The sequence below is a fragment of the Antechinus flavipes genome, chromosome 1 (genome assembly GCF_016432865.1).
Source record: "Antechinus flavipes isolate AdamAnt ecotype Samford, QLD, Australia chromosome 1, AdamAnt_v2, whole genome shotgun sequence".
Taxonomy (NCBI): domain Eukaryota; kingdom Metazoa; phylum Chordata; class Mammalia; order Dasyuromorphia; family Dasyuridae; genus Antechinus; species Antechinus flavipes.
This window is the reverse complement of record NC_067398.1, coordinates 62,772,834-62,792,432: the sequence shown is the minus strand read 5'-3', so window position 1 is coordinate 62,792,432 and position 19,599 is coordinate 62,772,834. Positions and strand designations below refer to the sequence as shown.

At 38.2% G+C, this 19,599-nt stretch overlaps 1 protein-coding gene across 1 annotated transcript in view; it reads right to left on the bottom strand.

The window, feature by feature from the left end:
- The window catches only part of NINJ1 (ninjurin 1), a 49,265-nt gene that overhangs the window by 1,229 nt on the left and 28,437 nt on the right, over nucleotides 1-19,599 (bottom strand). The window contains exons 2-3 of the mRNA XM_051983936.1: nucleotides 14,777-15,008; nucleotides 3,129-3,294 (exon numbers count right to left, since the gene is read on the bottom strand). Coding sequence (XP_051839896.1) covers nucleotides 3,140-3,294; nucleotides 14,777-15,008 — 387 coding nt within the window. The 3' untranslated portion in view covers nucleotides 3,129-3,139. The remainder of the gene's footprint in view (nucleotides 1-3,128; nucleotides 3,295-14,776; nucleotides 15,009-19,599) is intronic.

Here is a 19,599-nt window from a genome sequence, read left to right as displayed (position 1 = left end):
AATTGTTGATAATCTATCCATTCTTCAAGGCCCATATCAAATATCATCTCTGTGAAGCCTTCTGATTTCCGCAGCTAGAAACAATTTATCCAGCACTTTATACTTCTCCTTAGGTATGTATCAGACCCAACTACAGACTCCATAAAGGATTGCACGTCTTTTGCCAAAAGACCAGCCTTAACTAAGTTTAGAGGGACCAGAAGGTTGGCCACTCATGATACCATCTGGTAAGCATGGCGGAGTTATGGTCTACACTATTTCATTTTTGTCTTTCTCTAATGTCTTAGCAGAGTGTCAGAATTTTAGCAATTAATAAATACATATTAATTGAAAACTATTGGGTGGAGTAGTGCCCACACTAATGAATCATGGAATATTGACATATTAATATGCCAATCCCACATTCTAACTCAAATCTTGTTTCACCATTATTCTCTTTCCCTCTATACTATCTGCTTGGTGATCTCATTGGCACCGATGGGTTCAATTACTGCTTTTATGCATGTGTTTTCTAGATCTCTATGTCTTGGAATAGAAGCTAATCTCCCTTCTGAGATCCAGTCCCATACTGCCAATTGCATCTGGCTATCTCCAGCTGGAAGTCCTGTAATTAGTTCAAACTCAAAATGTTCAAAACAGAACTCCTTATTCTTCTTCCAAACATTCCTCCCTTTTGAACCTTTCTACCACCATCAAAAACATTCTTCCAGCCACCAGACTTATAACCTCCATTTCATCCTTATTTTTAAATTTCTTTTTTTTTTTAACTTTCACAATATCTCTCATATAGATCCTCTTCTTTCCACTGACACAGCACTTTCCCTGTACAGCCCTCCTATACGATACCTAGACTACTGTCTTCTAACTGGTTTCCCTGCCTCACATCTCTCTCTCCCATTCTCTATTCAGGGACTGAAGTATTTTTCCTCTAGTATATTATGCTATTTAATAAATCGCAATGGCTTCCTATTACCCCAGAATTGAATATGTTTGGTATTTAAAATCATTCACAGCCTTGACATTTTCTACCTTTACAATCTTCTTTACTCCTCTTCTAATCCTCTATTCTGGCCTGTTTACTATTCCTTGCAAATAAAATTCCATCCATTTCCAGTCTCTGCTACTGGCTTATTAACTGTTCACCAATGATTCCTAGTTTTCCAGGTCTCCTTCAACATACAGTTCAAATCCCACCTTCTGCACCCACTGCCACCAGCCCTTCCATTTATCCTCTTTCAGTGGATCCATGCCCATTAAATGTGAGCTCTTTGAGAGGAGGGGACACATGTCTTTTGTTATTATTCTGTCCCTTTTATAGTACCTGACACACAAGAAGCACTTAATCAATACTTGTTGATTGAATATTCATCATATTCTCCTCAAGGGAAGTGATCATGTCTAATTCATCAATATCTTCAATTCATCAGTATCATCAATAACTTGTCTCTTGTCTAATCTTACGGCTGCCACCTTAGTGCAGGCCTCCATCATCACCTACCAGGATTGTTCTAACAGTCTCCTAACCAGTCATCCCACTACAATCGTATCTCTTTCATTCAACTGCCCAACTGCTTCATAGATCTGGTCATGATCTCCCTCATCTGCTCAAAAGTCTACACGGCTCCTTACAAGTTATTAAATCAAATTCCAATTTTTGGTACCTGACCTTCATTTAAAGCCGTCTCTTATCTGGAGTCCATCTACTTCTTCCATTATATCTTCTATTCCTTCCATACATTCTACTGGATTACTGGACTCCAATCTGTGCCACAAACACACTCTTTGCCTTCCTGGCTTATTTTTGCTTCCACTAATCCCTGGATCTGGTATGTCTTTCTTCCTTCTTTTTGTTTATTGAATTCTGACATATTTTTTTAAACCAAACTCATACATCACCTCCTCCAAGAAGCCTTTGTTTCATCAGGTCTCCCAACCCACTTATCATGTAGCCCTGTGTGTCTGAGTCACAGCCCCATATCTGTAGGATCACTAAAGGCAAAGTCCCAAAATTAGCTAGATTATGGATCTCTCCCAGTGCCTAGATCAGTATTCTATACACTTGATGTGCTTAATACATGTTTATTGAATTAAACTGAATCTTTATCATATATCGCCACACATATCTAAGGGTCATAGTACAGTGTTGAATTTAAGAGTCGGGAGAACTGAGTTCAAATCCTACCTCAGACTCTTACTTGCTATGTCAAGAAAGGTAGATGGTACAGAAAGGTACAGTGGACAGAACTTTGGGCTTGGAGTGGGAAAAATTAAATTATAACATAGCCTCAGATACTTCCTAGCTACATGACTCTGGGAATGTCACTTAAATCTGTCTGCCTCAGTTTCTTCAATCTTAAAGAGGGGATAATAAAACATGTACCTCACAAGATTGTTAACAGGTTCAAATTAGATTATGTTTGTAAAGAATATAGTGTCTAGCACACGAGTCACTTAATGCTTATTTCTCTTCTTAAGTCATTTAACTGTTTTCAGCCTCAATTTCTTCCCTTATGAGGAAGAATAATAGTATCTATTTTTTAGGTTTCCATGAGGAACAAATCAAATAATATATGTAAAGTCTTTGATAGGCCAAAATAAAGTTAGCCATTGTTATTATTAGATACTTAATAAATGACTGATGAACGAATGAATATTCAGAGATATATCTTAGGGGATAGGATGCAGTGACTTGAAAAATTGCCAAGGAGTCTGGGGAGAAAGAGTTCTTATTTGTCAGAATGCAATCTAAAATAGGGTTCTCAGGTCAGGCTGTTCTCTTATTGATTGTTTGTGAGAAGTATTTTATTTAGGTCACCAATCTTAGACCACTTCACATGGTGTTGTTATTTTTTTCCATGTGAAAATGGACAGGGTTAAGAAACATGATCATAATCTCCATCCTACTATGAAGCTAGATAGAGCTCACAGTTTTTACCTGGATTCTTCAGATCACTTGAGCACCACGACCCTCATCCTCAGAGAGCCATTTCCATTCTACTACTCTAAAAGAGATCCCCTTGAATTAAATAAAACCTACTTCCTCCAAAGAAATAAAAACTGGTGAATAGTATGTAAGTGGTAAGATTGGCAAAGGAGTGAGAGAAGGGAGGAATTTCCCAACAGCTCACCTGAATAAATTCTACTGCTGGGCAGAAATATCAACAGATGGTTTCTGAACTCCAAATGCTGTGATAAAGATGTTGACAACGACAATGATGAACACCAGCCCTGTCGCCAGGTTGTTGAGGAAATCCAGTTTTGCGTGTTTGGCAGGATTGTTAAGGTCATACTTTACTATAATCAAGGAAAAAGAAAGAAAAGAAACAAGTGATTTCTTTCCAAACATACATTCTATGTATTGGTAGTTTTTTAGTATAAAAAGAACCTTCTCAGAATGCCCATCAATTGAAGAATGGCTGAACAAGTTGTGGTATACAATTGTGACGGAATACCATTGTGCTATAAAGCATGACAAGTAACATGGTTTCAGAAAAACTTGAGAAGACATGCAAATTGATACAAAGTGAACTAAGGACAACTAAATGGCACAGTAGATAGAATGCCAGGCATGGAATCAGGAAGATTCATCTTTCTGAATTCAAATCTGGCCTCAGACAGTTACTAATTATGTGACCCTGGACAAATCACTTAACCCTGTTTACCTCAGTTTCCTCATCTGTAAAATGAGCTAGAGAAGCAAATAGCAAACAACTCCAGTGTCCCTACCAAGAAAACCCCAAATGAGATCACAAAGAGCTGAACATGACTGAAAAATGACTGAACACCAATAAAAAAGTGAAGCAGATCCAGAAGATCATTGTATACAGTAATGACAATATTGCATGATGACCACCTGTGAATGATTTAGCTATTCTCAGCAATACAATGACGTAAGACAACTCCACAGTATTTATTATGACAAATGCTATTTATTCACCTCTACAAAAAGAACTGATGGACGAAGTCAGAATGCAGATAGAAATATAAATATTTTCTTTTCTTTTAGTTTCATTTATTTATTTATTTTGGTCTGTAGCCTCTTTTGCAACATAACTAATATGGAAATATGTTTTGCATGACTATACAGATATACTCTATATTAAAGTGCTTACCTTCTCAAGGAAGAATGAGAGGAGGGAGGGAATTTGGAACTCAACAATTTATATATATATATATATGAAATGTTAAAAACTTTTTTATATGAGATTGAGAAAAAATAAAATGAAAATATTCTTTAAAATTAAAAAAAACATTCCGAAAGATGTAGCTAAAATGAGAAATTTATCAACCTATAAGAACAAAGCTCTACCTGAAGGGAACTGCAATGGTGCTATCATGATGGTAGAATTTTAAAAAATGTGTTTTCTAGTTATCACTATTTTCAATTTGTCACTCTACTAGAGAATGCAGTCTCAGTGGCTGCTGGGATATGGGAAGTAAAGAAAATTCTGTTAATTAATGCTTATCAGCAACACTCAGTTGCTCAGTCTTTGAGAGTTGCCCAGGAGTACTAAGCTCCCATGTGTCATAAGTAGGACCTGAATCCAGAACTTATTGATGTTAAAATCATTCCTGTGTCCACTACATCATGTTTCTATTTCTATTACCATCCTGAATAATGAGCCAAGAGATAATCTGTCCTTTAACAAATAGGTAAATTGAGGTCCAGAGAAATGAATTGATTTGCCAACAGGCTTCAGGCACAAAAGTGTGATCCAGAAGCAGAGCTAAGATTTGAATCCAAGTCCTGATTCCAAATCTAGTACTCTTTCTTCTATCACACACTGTCTCTCACAAAGGAAAACTGCTTTCATTGAATGCTGTTATTCCATCAATGATTTGGGAACAAGGTGGGGTAAAACCTAACCTCAATACCAAGAATTTTAGAGAACTGTTCACTGGAATTTACATCTTATTACTTCCAAATGACTCATGGTTATCCATTTCATTAGCCATTGATTTAACTTAGACATAGCAGGGTATCAATAGACTTTTAAATCAAAAGAAGTGGGTTCAAATCTCTGTTCTGCTATTATCTACATGGACAAATCACTTCAACTCATTAAAATTGTTTGCTTTTCTGCAAAATACAAACACTGGGGTAAGCGTTCAAAAGAAAGAGCACTGACCCCGGAGTCCAAGGGCACAGGATTCAATCATATTTTTGACCTTTATCACTTGTATAATAACCTTAAGCAAGTCACCAACTCCCTAACCTTTAATCTCATTGTTATCTAGTCTTTTCAATCATGTCCAACTTTTCATGACACCATTTGGGGTTTTCTTGGCAAAAATACTGGAGTGGTTTGCCCTTTCCTTCTTCAGCTTATTTTACAAAAGAGGAAACTGAGGCAAATAAGGTGAAGTGACTTGCCCAGAATCACACACCTAGTAAGTGTCTGGATTTTCTTCCCTATTGCACCACCCAGCTGCCGTTTAGTCTTCTTAGCTGTAGAATAAGAATGCCTGATTAGATGGCCTCCAGCTTTAAATCAATGTTCCTATTACTGGATGATTCCAGTGGTTTGGAGCATCTCTAACTCCTATTAAACACACACATATAGTTCACTCTACAGCTCTCTTCATCCCTCACTTACACAGACACACACTTCTACCATAACTAGAAAGTTTCACTTAAGGTACTTCTTAACAGCACTTTGAGTGTTGTTCCGATGTCTTCATTTTGGTCTGGGCAGTTCTGTGTTCCTCAATTGAGGTTTTTTGGTTTTGATTGGGGGAAGCTGCCTAAGGGCCATCTTTGTTTCATCATAGAGAGGTAAGAAAGAAAAAAACATATCTTTAATGCCTGTAGTGCAATTTTATATGGTGAACCAAATGACTATACATGCTGGGTGGACAAAATAAATGCAAAGATACGTCATATTTGAAACAGCTTCTAAATGAGAGCAAGATACCACAAGGTTAGTGCAAAGAGCAGTGAATTTGAACCTGGACTCCGTTACTAATTCCTTGAATGACCCTAGGGAAGTCATTAGTTTTCTCATTTGGACAAAAATTATCTGATTTATCTGGGCCTAGAATCAGAAAGATCAGAATTAAAATCCAGCCTCAGATACTACCTGGGCAACAGTGGGCAATTCACTTAACTTCTTTGCCTCAGTTTCCTCAACTATCAAATGGGGGTGATAATAGTACCTAGTTGCTAGGAGGAGCAAATGAAATATATTAGTAAAAAGCACAAGTACTACATAAATAAAGCACCATATACATGTTTATTTCCCTATCTTCCTTTGATCTTTTGAAATCTTTTGAAGATTAGGGACCAAAAAGTATTTCTCATCTCAAGGTAGCCAATACCCAGGGATAGAGAAGATATTCCCCAATGGTCTCACCAACTAGAGCTTTGCTGGTCTAGTCAGAGGAGCTCCAATCCAGAGCTTTCCCTAAAAGAAACATGAATTTCTCAGAGTGCCTGTCCTAAGAAAGAGCTATTCCAGTGGATAAATATGTCAATGGTGATGGACATGAGGAGTGTCCAGCAAGGATTAAAGCTACTTAACTGTCAATACACTTTTCCCTAGAGTAAGGGTCCTTCTCTATCTTTCCTTTCAGAGAATCACAGAATCTCAGATTTAGAAAGAACTTCAGAGATTGTTTAGCCCAATTTATACCAGAACAAGATTTTTCTTTAGAGCTTTAAGACTTAAAAGTGAAGAGGAATACATTGTCTCCTGAAGCAGCCCATCCCACTAATTAATTATTTTAAAAATGTGACCTTGGGCAAAATGGAAAACACAACAGCACCTACCTTACAAGTTGGCAAAGCAGATCAAATGAGATATTTGTAAAACACTTAGTATAATGCCTGGCATACAAGCGATGGGTGGGTTAGTTGGTTAACGCCTTAAGGAGAGTACAGTATAATTGGGAAGACAAGAAATATACATTAAGGTGGTGGTTTGTTTTTGTTGTTGTTCATCTTTCATTCTCAAAGAGGACCAAAATAACATCACTATGTTAGAGTCAAGTTAGTGTGTCCAACTGTGGCTGATCGGATTAATATTATCTCAGAGCACTCTGCCACAGATTAGACATAAATCATCTCCATGAACATTTGGGATGGACTCTCTAGCTTTGCACATCTTGTGTTTCTTCTGAGCTAATTTAATTCTGCTTTGCTCAGAGGACACAATACTTTTTCTGATGCTTGTTCATGACTCCCATGTCATACAATCAGTTATAAAATTCTTGAGAGACCTTGAGGGTATCCTTGTGTCACTTTTTCTGACCACTTTGTGAATGTTTATTCTATATGAGTTCTCCATAAAACAGTTTTTTTGACAAGTATATATTTGAACAATGTGGTCAGCCCAACAGAGTTGTACTTTCTACATTAGAATTTGAATACTTGGCAGTTTAATTCAAAAAAGGACCTCAGTGTCTGGTGTCTTATGCAGCCAGGTAATCTTCAGAATCTTCCAAAGACAATTCAAATGAAAGCAATTCAGTTTCCTGACATGGGGCTGGTATACTGTCCAGGTTTCACAGATATACAACAATGAGGTCATCTCAACAGCTCTGGAGACTTTCAGTTTGGTAGTCAATCATTATTAAATTATACTAGCACACAGTAAGCACTTAATAAATGCTTATTCCTTCCCTTACTTCTCATAAAGTGTAAACCTGCCTTTTTGTAATTTCTGCCCGTTATTTCTCTATTCGGCCAGAAATCCCGAGGGTCTTCCACTCCCTGATTTTTTTTGCACAAGGTAAAAGATGCCATTATTTACTTCATTTCTTACCTAGTCTTAATCACTGAATGAGCATTGCCTCATTCATTCAGAGACCTATGAAAGACTGTAGGTTAAAAATCCAAGGTCTCCTATTGTATCTGGGATCATCTCCAGTCATCCTAACCTATATCTTACCACTGGACCCAGATGACTCTGGAAGAGAATGTGTATATAACCTACCCTTACTTTATTCCAACTCACTTGCATGCTATGACATCACCTCCCTGATGTCATGGTCCTTTTTGATAACAAAGGACAAACAACAACAACCCATTGTTCCCACTTTATCCTCTGGGGTCAAAAAGAATAAGTTGACTACTCCTCCCACAGAACCTCTCTTCAAATGCTTGAAGGGAGCTATCATCCTAATCTTCCCACTCTCACTTTCTGTTATCCAGGTTAAACATCTCCAGATCTTTATATCTTTATATGTTCTAATCTCCTTTTAATGCCTTCCTAAAGAATGTGGTAGAAGGGCAAAGTGAATAAGGTTTACAAAAGATACTGGTGAAGGGTAAGATTTATTCATGCAACAAATTTTGAACCTGTATTGAACCTATGTGACTGTTCATCAGGAAATATAGAAAAATGAAACAAGATTTACTCTCTTACCTCAAGGAGGTACAGTGTAATTGGGAAACAAGAAATATACATTAATTTGATTGTTCTTGTCATTGTTCATCCTTCATTAAGAGGACAAAATTGCACAAAGTGATCAGCTCATTTCCTTTTCCAGAGTCAGTGAAGTCCAGTGAAAAGACAAAAGTCGGCATGATTGGTGATGGCCTGGGATGCAATGGATGACCTTGGCATCTTCGGTGTCTGTCCAAGCGTCTTTATAGCAATTGAAACAAATTGTTCTCATTTGACTAGTCCACTGAGGGAAGTCTTCTCATGTCTGGAATATACATTCTCCTAATTCACTACAGGTTTGAGGCCCATCAGTTACTCTCAATCTAGCTTAGATCATCTGCCAAGATGATTTTACCATACTGTACATGCTATGAGTTTCTGGAGCCACAAGTGAGAGTTGAGTGACAAGTGGACAGAAAAGGGTAATAAACAGCTCTGAAAACCCTCATACCAAAGCTGCTAATCTTCCTGACATTCCCTATAAAAATTATAATTAGGAGACTCATTGACCTCTAAGGTTCTTTCTAGCGCCAAATACTTAATCCCATTATCCTATGTTGGAAAAATTTAAAATCTCAGACATTTAATAACATCTGACCCATAATTAAGTAAATTCTTGTTGAATACAAAATGATCTGAACATCAGGGTCTGAACTAATTACTATGAAGGAGGAAGGGTCTAGAAGGAAGGTTAAAAATTAAGGAAGATATCATGGAGGAGGTGACATTTGAATTGGGTCTAGAAGGAAGTGTAGGACTTTGAGATGTATGCAAGAATATTCTAGACACAGGAGTGATATAAGCAAAGGCACAGAAGAAGCAGGAAGCTGAGAGTCAGGTATTTTGAGAGAACACTGAGTTGTCAATTGAACTGATTGTGTTATTATAGAACACCATGATCTCTGAAGAGACCAACATGACAATGGAAAGCTATATGATGGATATATGGAGGCTGCAGCATTTTACTAATTCTGACTCATGCACCAGAAACAATGCAAAAGATATCATGTGGGAAATGCACTGTTGGAAAATGAAAGAGATGAATGGATGGAGATGGGAGGATAGATGAATTAATCAATGAAAACACATATTAAGTGCTTATCATGTGCCAGACACTATACTTAGTATTGGGGACACAAAGACATTCCCTGCCTTCAAAGAGTTTATATTCTAAAGAAGAAAGGCAATACATAAAGGGAAAGGACAGTACAGTACGTGTTTTAGAAATAAAATGACAAATAGCTGGCATTTAGAGAGTACTTTAAAGTTTTTCATAATGCTTTGCAAATGTTAATTTGTTTGATCCTCACAATAACCCTGGGAGGTGGGTAACATTATCATTCCCATTTTACAGATGAGAAAACTGAAAATGAGGTTAAATGATTCACCAGTAAGTGAATCTGTAGTAAGTGTCTGAGCCCAGATTTGTACTTGGGGACTTTCTCACTCCAATCTACAGAGCCACCCAACTGAAATAAGGAGCAAACTCATACAATTAGGAGCCAAGGTAAGCCCTTGATGCAAATGCAGTGCCTCAGACTATAGCTGTGTTAACCTGAATTGGACTCCTTGATTCCTTCCTTTAATTGAATCCAGAGGCAAAATGAATGTCCACTGCAAAGAATTAGTATAGTAGCCTTCCTGAGCTCCAGTCAGAATAGGCAGGAGCAGAGGTGACTGCCAAATGCCAGGCACACAGACCCAAAGCATATAAAAGTGTTGAAGTGGAGGGCAGAGGAGAAGGTGGAAGACGGGGGCTGCCAGGAAGCATTGTGCAGGCACCCATCCAATTGGCCAGAGAGGGCACCTAGAAATTGAGTAAGCTATGATTGGCTGCTCCTTTGGGGATGAGGCAGGGAATTATTTGCTCAGGTTTCTCTAGGCCACATCTGAAGAGAAAATTTTCCTCTTCAGGCCCAAATGAAGTGTTGAAGTAACCAAAGAAACCAGAAGCCAATAAGAGGAGAGGTAGAGGCCACAGACTCTGTTTTGTGGAGGGAGCTCATGAGGAGACTTGGCAGTCTGATCTGTTTCAAGACTAAACCTTGAGGTCTCCATGAAATCTGCCCACAGCCTATTATAAAATGTCCAATTTTTTGAACAGCCATCCATTACTCAAAAGCCTGCTTGACTACAGAGAAACTCAAGGCTTTGTCCAGCAACAGGATCATATGTCTTTCCAGAAATGGATATAATAAGCCTAACCCAAGTCTTCCTCTCTTAGGGAAATTATTGAAAATTCTGTTGACAACTCATAAAAGGTGAGTAATGGCCAAGAATAGGCAGGCCTCTCAAGGAAAAGTAGCAGAGCTCAATTCAGGAAGAGATCACAAAAGCACAGATTTCTAGCTGAAATGGATCTCAAAGACCATCTGATCTAATTCCTTATTTTACTTATGGAATTGAGAGAAAATCAAGTCCTATGGAAGGACTGGCATAGATCACAGGAATACACAGCAGAGCTGAGATTTGAACTCAGGTCCTCTTATACTAAATCTATTCTTGGATCATCCAAGTTTATGATCATGGTGCATTGTGGAAGAAACAACTAAGAGGGACCTCAAAGGTCATTCAGTTCCACTCTCTAATTGGATATAAAGGCCCAGAGAAGTTAAATGATTTACTCAGTCATCCATTTAGTATCTGTCTGAGCTGGGATTTTAATGCAGGTTTCTTTGCCCTATTTCAGGTCCAATGCTCTGCCAATTTTGCCTTCTCCTCTGTACTTTCCTTCCCAATTACTTTCCTGCTTTTTCGCTGCAGTCAAGGAGCAGCAAGAAGCTTCAGATCTCCTATTCCCAGACCACACCTCCTAGATCTGTGAATCTCATGGATTTCTGGATCCACACCTTTACTCCACTAACCTATCATAACAGGGATCTCAAAAATAACTGATTTAGAAGCTGAGACCTAGAAAGGAGAAAAATATTCCTGAGGTCATTGAGGCAGTAAAAAGCAGGGCCAGATCTTTTCCCAGTGTACCATACGTCAATTTGATTCCTCTTTTCATTTACTAAGTGCCTACTGCGTACCAGGGAAAGAAAAAGTTGTATTCCTCTTCTCAGTTCACTTCCAAGTACTTTGTTTGCATTTGCCAATCTCTCAACTCTGTGTAGAGCCCGAGCAAGCCCTCACCAAGATTCTATTAATGTTGGAACTAGGTCAGAAATGTTCTCGATCCCTGAGTCAAGTCAAATATTATCTCTCTGAAGCAGGAACGAGGAGGAAATGGCCTGCTTGGAAGGGCTTAAGGCTAAGGAGTCAGGGAGAATGAAGAGATAATGCTGGAGGAGAAGAAGGAACAGGAAAAAGAGAAAGAAGAGAGAAGTTCAGGGCAGAACAGAGAAGGAGTCAATAGAGAAAAGAAAGTAGGGGCTTATTTCTGAGTAAGTAAAGTAAGATCTGAGATCCAGATTTAGTCATTTTATTCACCCTCTCTATTTTACAGATGGGAATACTGAGGCCCAGGAATGAAAACAAAAAGTAGCGTTTGACAGTATTTTCAGGTTTGCAAAGTCTTTAAACAGATTATCTCATCTGATGTCCAAAACAGTTTTATGCAGTAGGTGCTATTATGATGATTCCTTTACTGATGAGGAAATTGAGGCAGGTAGTGCTTAAGTGACCTGCCTAGGGCCACACAGCTAAGAAATATCAAAAAGAGGATTCAGCCAGGTCCCAAGGTATCACCCAGCTCTATAACCTTCATGAGGAAGTCTAAGAAGCTTGCCCAAAGTCACAAAGATTAGTGTTGGAGATAGGATTTGAACCCAATGCTTCTGACTCCTAATCAACCCTCTTTCCACTTGCCATGCTGCCTCCTCACAGCACTGGATTTCTGTCTTTTCATATACTCTTCTATTTACCAATTCCACCACTGGCGCAGACCCCATAGCTCTTCCCCCTTTCAAATTACTTAGGTTCAAAGTCACTGTCCTTTGACTAACATAGTCCTTGGCCCTAGAATTTGAAGCCTGTTGAGTTTTAATCAGTCTGGTACTAACAAGTCCAATGCATGGGCCTAGGAATCAAGCCTTAACCCAACTGTTCCACAGGATCTAGTTTCTGATTAAGGACTGTACAATGTCTTCTGGGCTGGTATGAGGGACCAGTTTAGCTGCTTGGCATCTAAGGGGTAGCTTTTCCATCCCATTTTCTGATTTACAAAACAGACTTGGGGCTCTTTCCCTCTTTCCAGAGGTGGAAGGCTACAATCAGACACAGCCAATGTGCTAGTTGGTTCTGCTAAAAAGCTTTTTTCTTTGTTTTTATTTTTCCTTCATTTCCATCTTTGTAACAAAGGGATAGATTGGGAGAAGGATATATAAAATAAGAGATATAAAGAAAAAGTATATCAACAAAAATTATACACACCTACACACACACACATAAACATGCGTGTGTATGCATGAGCATAAAGTAGAAGAAAGACTTAAGAGACTGGTTTGAGTTAATGGCTTACATATTTATGGATGGCTGGGCTCATTCTGAGCCAAAATACTTGAATCATAACAGCTAGAATTGCTTCCCTGTACAGTAACACCAGTCGCTTCCCTGCTCCCACTCAGGGATCCCAGTCTACAGTTCCAGGAGTTTTCTGGACCTTGACTTCATTACTGCTTCACTCCAAATAACTCTTCCTTGCTCAGATTGACTTTTTCCGTCCCAGAAGCCACCTCTAACTATTTGGCTGTTTTCCTGATCTGGCCACAAGGATCAGGTTCTTAGTGCACATGGAGAAAATGGCTTCAGAGGTCAGCACCAGTTGCTAGTATGGAGTTAACACTCGGGTGACCTATAGTTATTGACATTTATGTAGGTCCAAAGCAGGGAGCTCACTATCTGCATGCTCAGATGGTCCCCACAGCAGAAGTACCATACATGACCGGTACAAGCTGTAGGCGTATTATGACCCATAACCACAAACCTCAGATTATGCAACTATATTTGTGTGTGTTTGACTTCCTCGGAGAGCTTCTCCTTCCACTTCAAGCCCACACACTCCAGTGTGGTGCATAGGAAAGAATATTATTGGCTTTGGACATCAGAAGACCTGGATTTGAGTCTCACTAATATAATGTAATGTAATTGGCCAATAATGAGCAGTAATGGTGGTCTTGGAGTTGAGAAGATCTGAGTTCAAATCCCATTTCTGACACAGGGCAAACCACTTAATCATTCAGTGTCTGAGCAATAATTTAGGAACTCATTTAAAAATCATAAATGTATCCCAACAATGTAAAGAAGACATATCCTTCTTATATTTACCTATATTGATATGTCTCACGACCTCTGTACATTACTATAGTACTTTCCATTTTTAAAAGGATTTTACATAATTTTATTCACTTACTTGATACAATCCTAGAAGGTAAGCAGCACAAGTGTTATTAACCCTACAGATCTACAGATGAGTAAGCTGAGACTCAGAAAGGAAAAATTACTTCTCCAAGGTCACATGTGTAGTAAGTAGCAATTCTACCATTTAAATCCACATCTTCTGATTTCTGAACTCTTTTTACTACTGCATGTGGCTATCTGGATAAATTGTTCCATTTGGAATCAGGAAGGTGTGAGCTGCCTAAGATACCTACTTGTTAGAAAACCCCAAGAGAGGTTCTTAGCCTCAGTTTTCTCAGCTATAAATGGGGTTAATAATAGCATCTATATTGTGGAGTTGTTATGATAATTAATGAAATAGCATATATAAAATATTTTACAAGCTAGAGGGTCAGTAGAATTAAGTGATTTCTCCCAAGATCACACAGTTTGTTAAGTGATTAAGCCAGAATTTGAACCAGGTCTTCCAGAGATCTGCCTACCACTGTGCTACTACCTCCTGTGATCTCAATTCAGTAGGTGTTGAGATCAGCACTGATGCCAGGATCTTGGCAAGGCACTGCTAGCAAAGTCGTGACAGAGAGCAATGAGCATGTCCAGATCAGGCCATGCTGAGGAATAGCTCACCTAGGATATGAATAGCTAACTAAGGAGTAGCCATTAGAGCTACCAGAGGAATTGGTAACTAGGATCATTAGGATCAATTTCATTGATTAGAGCTAAGCTTAACTGTTTCTATCAAGAGAAGGTATTAGTGTCCTCTAAATTTTCATACCCTGGGACAAAGCTCCTATTACCTTACCTTAGTTACTCCTTATATAACTAAGGAGTAGCCATTAGAGCTACCAGAGGAATTGGTAACTAGGATCATTAGGATCAATTTCATTGATTAGAGCTAAGCTTAACTGTTTCTATCAAGAGAAGGTATTAGTGTCCTCTAAATTTTCATACCCTGGGACAAAGCTCCTATTACCTTACCTTAGTTACTCCTTATATAATAGCCTATAAATTGCAAGTGATCTACAATAGATAACAGATAGAGTACATACCCAGAAAGATCAGAAGCACGCCAACTCCCACCTGGAGTATGAGGGAGACAGAGATGAGAACGATAAGTGGGACAAAAAATGCAAAAGAAGGTCCTTGTTCTATCACAGCCTTTAGCTGGGAGGCATTGGCCATCAGCAGGGCAATGTCCAGCATGCTTTCAGCTGCACTCTTCTTGTTAGCATAGTGGTTCATGTTGAGGGATCTGTTCCTCCAGCCCCAGCCAGCAACAGACTAAAAGGGAAGAGGGGAAAAGGATTAATTAACAAAAAGACACATGCAGCCAGCTGAAAAGCTAAAAGATAATTCTGTGGCATCAGTTAATAGCTCATACTTATATACAGTACCTTAAGATTTATTCAAGACTTGGCTTGCAAGTGCAAGTATCATAGAAGCATGACTTTAGAACTGGACAAAACCCTTTTAATGAGGAAACCAAGGTCCAGAGAAATGAGGTGCCCAAAGTCATCTGGATGATAAGTGGCAGAGCTGGGATTAAATTCCAGATTCACTAACTTTTCCATAGTACTATCATTTCACTTATGAAAGAACTGAGGCTCAGAGATGGAAAAGGACCTAAATAATTGGCAAATGTGAAACAGACACTGAAGAAACCCACTTTTCTCTTCTTCCATACCCACAATGCCTGAATCTCTCATGGATATCACAAGCATCCTAAAGTTATTTTCTTTAGCAAACTTATCCCCATACTGTTTGCTTCTTAAATATGGATTTGGATAATTATACCTCCTTGAAACAGAAAGGAGAAAACAATTAGAAAATCAAATAGAATATTTAGCTATTTCTTCCCCTCTCCTTTAGTAGAAAATTAGAAGTCACCAAAGTAATATGACAGAGAGATTAGTCAGCACAGTAGAAAAAGCATAGACTGGAATTAGAGAAATGAGATTAACTCCCACTTCTGGTGTCACAGATACTTGCCTCCCACTAGCTTCAACTTTCTCAAAAAACATGGGTTAGACAAGATGACTTCTGAACTCTTCACCTATGATTCTTGGGTCATATTTGGGGTATTTATTTCTCTCCTTTTTATGTAGATGATAGCCTGAGAGTAGCTTTACTATTTCCCCAGATGCCTTTTAACTAAACTCAGTTTCCCTGCAAAAGTGAAGGGATGGGGAGAGTTACAATAAAATGTAACATGAAAACATCTGGATACAAAGTCAAGAAATTTGGGAGAGGAGGGATACTTCGTCATCTTAGAGAAGATACAAGCATTCTAAATTTTCACCTTTGTAATCTGTTCAATGTGGATAATAATGTCTAGAGTATAATCAAGGCATTATAATGGGAATCAAATGAAAGAAAACAACATGTTGCAAAATTTAAAACTGCCCTAAGACTTTAGTATACTTCGTGTATGTCATGTTGCTATGTAGATTAAATGTAAATAAAATTTAGAGAACAGTATTCCATAAATGTGTCTTCTCCACTTGAAAGCTTACAGAGCTTTAGTCTCACAATGATGTTATGAGAAAGGTAGAAGTTATACCCAAATCTTCTGCAGAGCTGTTAGCTCAACTTTCTCGTAGGGGGGAGGGGGAGTCCCTAAAACACAAGTAGTGAATTCATTCATTCATTTTACACAATTTGGCATTCAGTTTTGGTTTTGTTTGTTTATATAGGGTCTCTCACTGGAATAGGAAGTGCAGAGTCCATTCCTGCCAATTTCAACCTGTGGAAAACTTTAAACTTGCTCATTTTTTCTGACTTGGTGGGTTTGTTCATCATAGTGATCTTCCCCTCCCAGAAGCTCATCATGTTGGTGTTGGACTTTGAGCAGACACTCAATCGGCTTTTGACCTACTTACTACAGCTCAGAACTCCCAAACTTCAGGGATCAGTTTCCCCCAGAGGTATGAACCGCATGTATTACCACAACAAGCTTGAACATATATCTCTTGATCAGCTACTAAATTCAAAGACCTACATCCAGCACTATGGGGAATTCAAAAATAATGAAGAGATTGTTCCTGTTCAAAGAGCTTAAACTCAAGGTAGGGATGGGAGAGTAGATAAAACACATGCCCATAAAATGATAAAAATAGCTAATATTTATTTAATATTTTCAAATTTGCATAATTCTTTGCATACTTTACCTCATCTGATCCTCACAACTATCTCCTCATGTCAATCAGAACAGAATCATACCGTAATTGAGTAGTAGTAGTATTATTATCCTCATCTAACAAATAAAGAAACTGAGACTGAGAGAAGGGTGGGGTGGGGGGGTTTGAGTGACTTGTCCAGGATCATAAAGTCAATAAGTTTCAAAGGCAGTATTTGAATCTAATATTTCTGGGTCTCAGTTTCCTCATGTGTAAATTGGGGATGATATCTATTTCACAGAGTTATTGTAGGAATTAAATAATATAATGTGTGTAAAATGCTTTGCAAACTAATGTTTGCTGCTTTATAATTATAATATTAAATTAGATCTATGAGTATTACAAAGAAAATGTTTTAAAAGGTCCAGGGGGAAAAGATTACTTCCATTTGGGAGGAAGAAGAAAAGCTTCAGATAAGATGTAGAATTTGAGTTGAGCCTGAAAGGATTTTGTATTTTCAATAATTTTTCACTTGCATCCAACTTTTCATGACCTCATGTTGGGGGGAGGGGTAGATGTTCACGCCAAAGATAACGGTAGTGATTGATCATTTCCTCCTCCAGATTATGGATGGATGAGGAAACTGAGGCAATTATATTAAGTGACTTGTTTAGAATCACATAACTAGTAAGTGCCTGAAATCAGGTTTGAATTCAGAAAATGAATCTTCCAGACTCCAGGCCTGGCACTCTATTCATTGGCCCCCTGCTAGCTGCCCTGAAAAGATATGTAGAACTTTAAAAGATAGAAATGGAGAGACGGATTCCAAGTGGAGAAGAGTAGATAAGCCATGACATAGAAAAGACATAATCAGGCTTTCAGAAAATGGGGGATTTTTCAATGTCAACAATAGCAATCATATTTCATTGGGTTAGGAAGGAGTGTGGATAACACTGGAACTTCCCCCAAAACCGGAGGCAGTTAAGAAATTGTGTAATATTCAATGCTGCTAAACTATAAACTTTGCAGATCTCTGTGGATCTTCCTGTCATTGCCCTGGGTTTCCATTTATCTTAAATCCAAGGGACTCTCTCTTGGCCTAACCAACCAGCCACCCAGCCTAAAGACACTGAATTATTTTTGGATCTTTTTGACTTGACGAACCTCCATTAGTCTGTGGGACTAGTGGTCTCTCACCATATTCCATGAATATCTAGAGGATGGTCCTATGGGAAGGTCAGTAAACCAGATAGGTACAGAAGAGAGTCATGTAGTAATTAAATGAGTGTAACTTGTAGGTGTCAGATTATGATAAAGTAGAGAAAGTTCTTGGCTCAGAATCAGGGGACTTGGGTTTGATTCCTGATTCTGACATTTACTGTATGATCCCATCTAAGTCAACTTCAATAATGAGAGACTAGAAAAAGAGCAAGTAGCCATATCATTGTAGATCTTGAATGCCAGGCTAAGAAGTTTGGATTTTTTCTGTAAGGAATGGGGAGTCATTCCAAGAGAATCAATTAACTAAATGTACCCTGTTACTTCAAAACTCACTTGGCTTACCTTGAACTCCAAAAGTCAAGGGGATAGGAAAAAATGTGTTCCTCCAAAGAAAGACCTTGCATGTGACTAGACTTTACAATAGGATATATTTGAGTACTATGCAGATGGTTGATGTTGGGGGAAAGAGTGGAAATTATTTGATTTTTAAAATAGATAAATAAATTAGGAGGAAATCAAACATGGATGAATGAGCCCTATTTCTGTTTAAGAACATCTTTTGAATTATTGCTTTTCAATCGAATGTTTAGCATTGTGCCTGGCACATATATTAGGCACTTAATAAATGGTAATTCAATGGAAATGAATTATGTTTTTTTTTCTCTGAGAGAAAAATATTTTGTTTTGAATTATAAATATTTTCTTTTCCTTCTCACTTGTATCTGAAACTTCAACAATGGTTATGATCCATGGGTCTATTTTCTTGGATCCTCCATCGATGAAAGTGCTAGGTTAGAGGCAGAGAAGAATTAGAACCAAGTCAAGAAACATTTATTAAATATCCACAAGACAGTCTCAAATCTCAAGCTCATGATTCAATGAGAAGAAAACATTCATGTATTTATGAACAAACAAGCTATGTATAGTATAAATTGGAAGCAAACTCAGAAGGAAGGCACCAAGATTCAGAAGGACTGGGAAAAGTTTCTTGTAGAAGGTGAGATTTGAGCTGAGATTTGAAGGAAGTCAGAGAAGCCAGGAAGAAGAGAAAGGGGAGGAAATGAGGAGGCAGAGGATTCCAGCCGTGGGAGACAGCCAGAGAGAGACTTAAGAGATGGAGAATTGTGTGAACAAGGAATGGAAAGTTATTATTGTTGTTGCAGTTCTTGTTTGTCCTTGGTTCTCAAATAAGGTGATGTCTTCATGTGCTGGTGAATTAAATGTAAGTAAGAGAGAGCTGTGTAAAATCACCAACCTCAAGGAGGACAGTGACAATGAATCAGAGTGTGTGAAGAGGGATGAGTTAGAAGAAGACTAGAAATGTAGGAAGGGACAATTATGAAAGTCCTTTTTCTCATCAAAGTGAGGAACTGAGATCTGCTTAGTCAAGGACAAAAATGATTCAGGAAAAGTTTTCTATATCAGCATTCACTTCTCTTTCCATTACGATATTTTAAAGGCAGAGCCCAAACAACCTCAAAGTACATTACAACAATTCATATGACCAAAAGGAGAACAGAGAAGAAGGGGAAAGA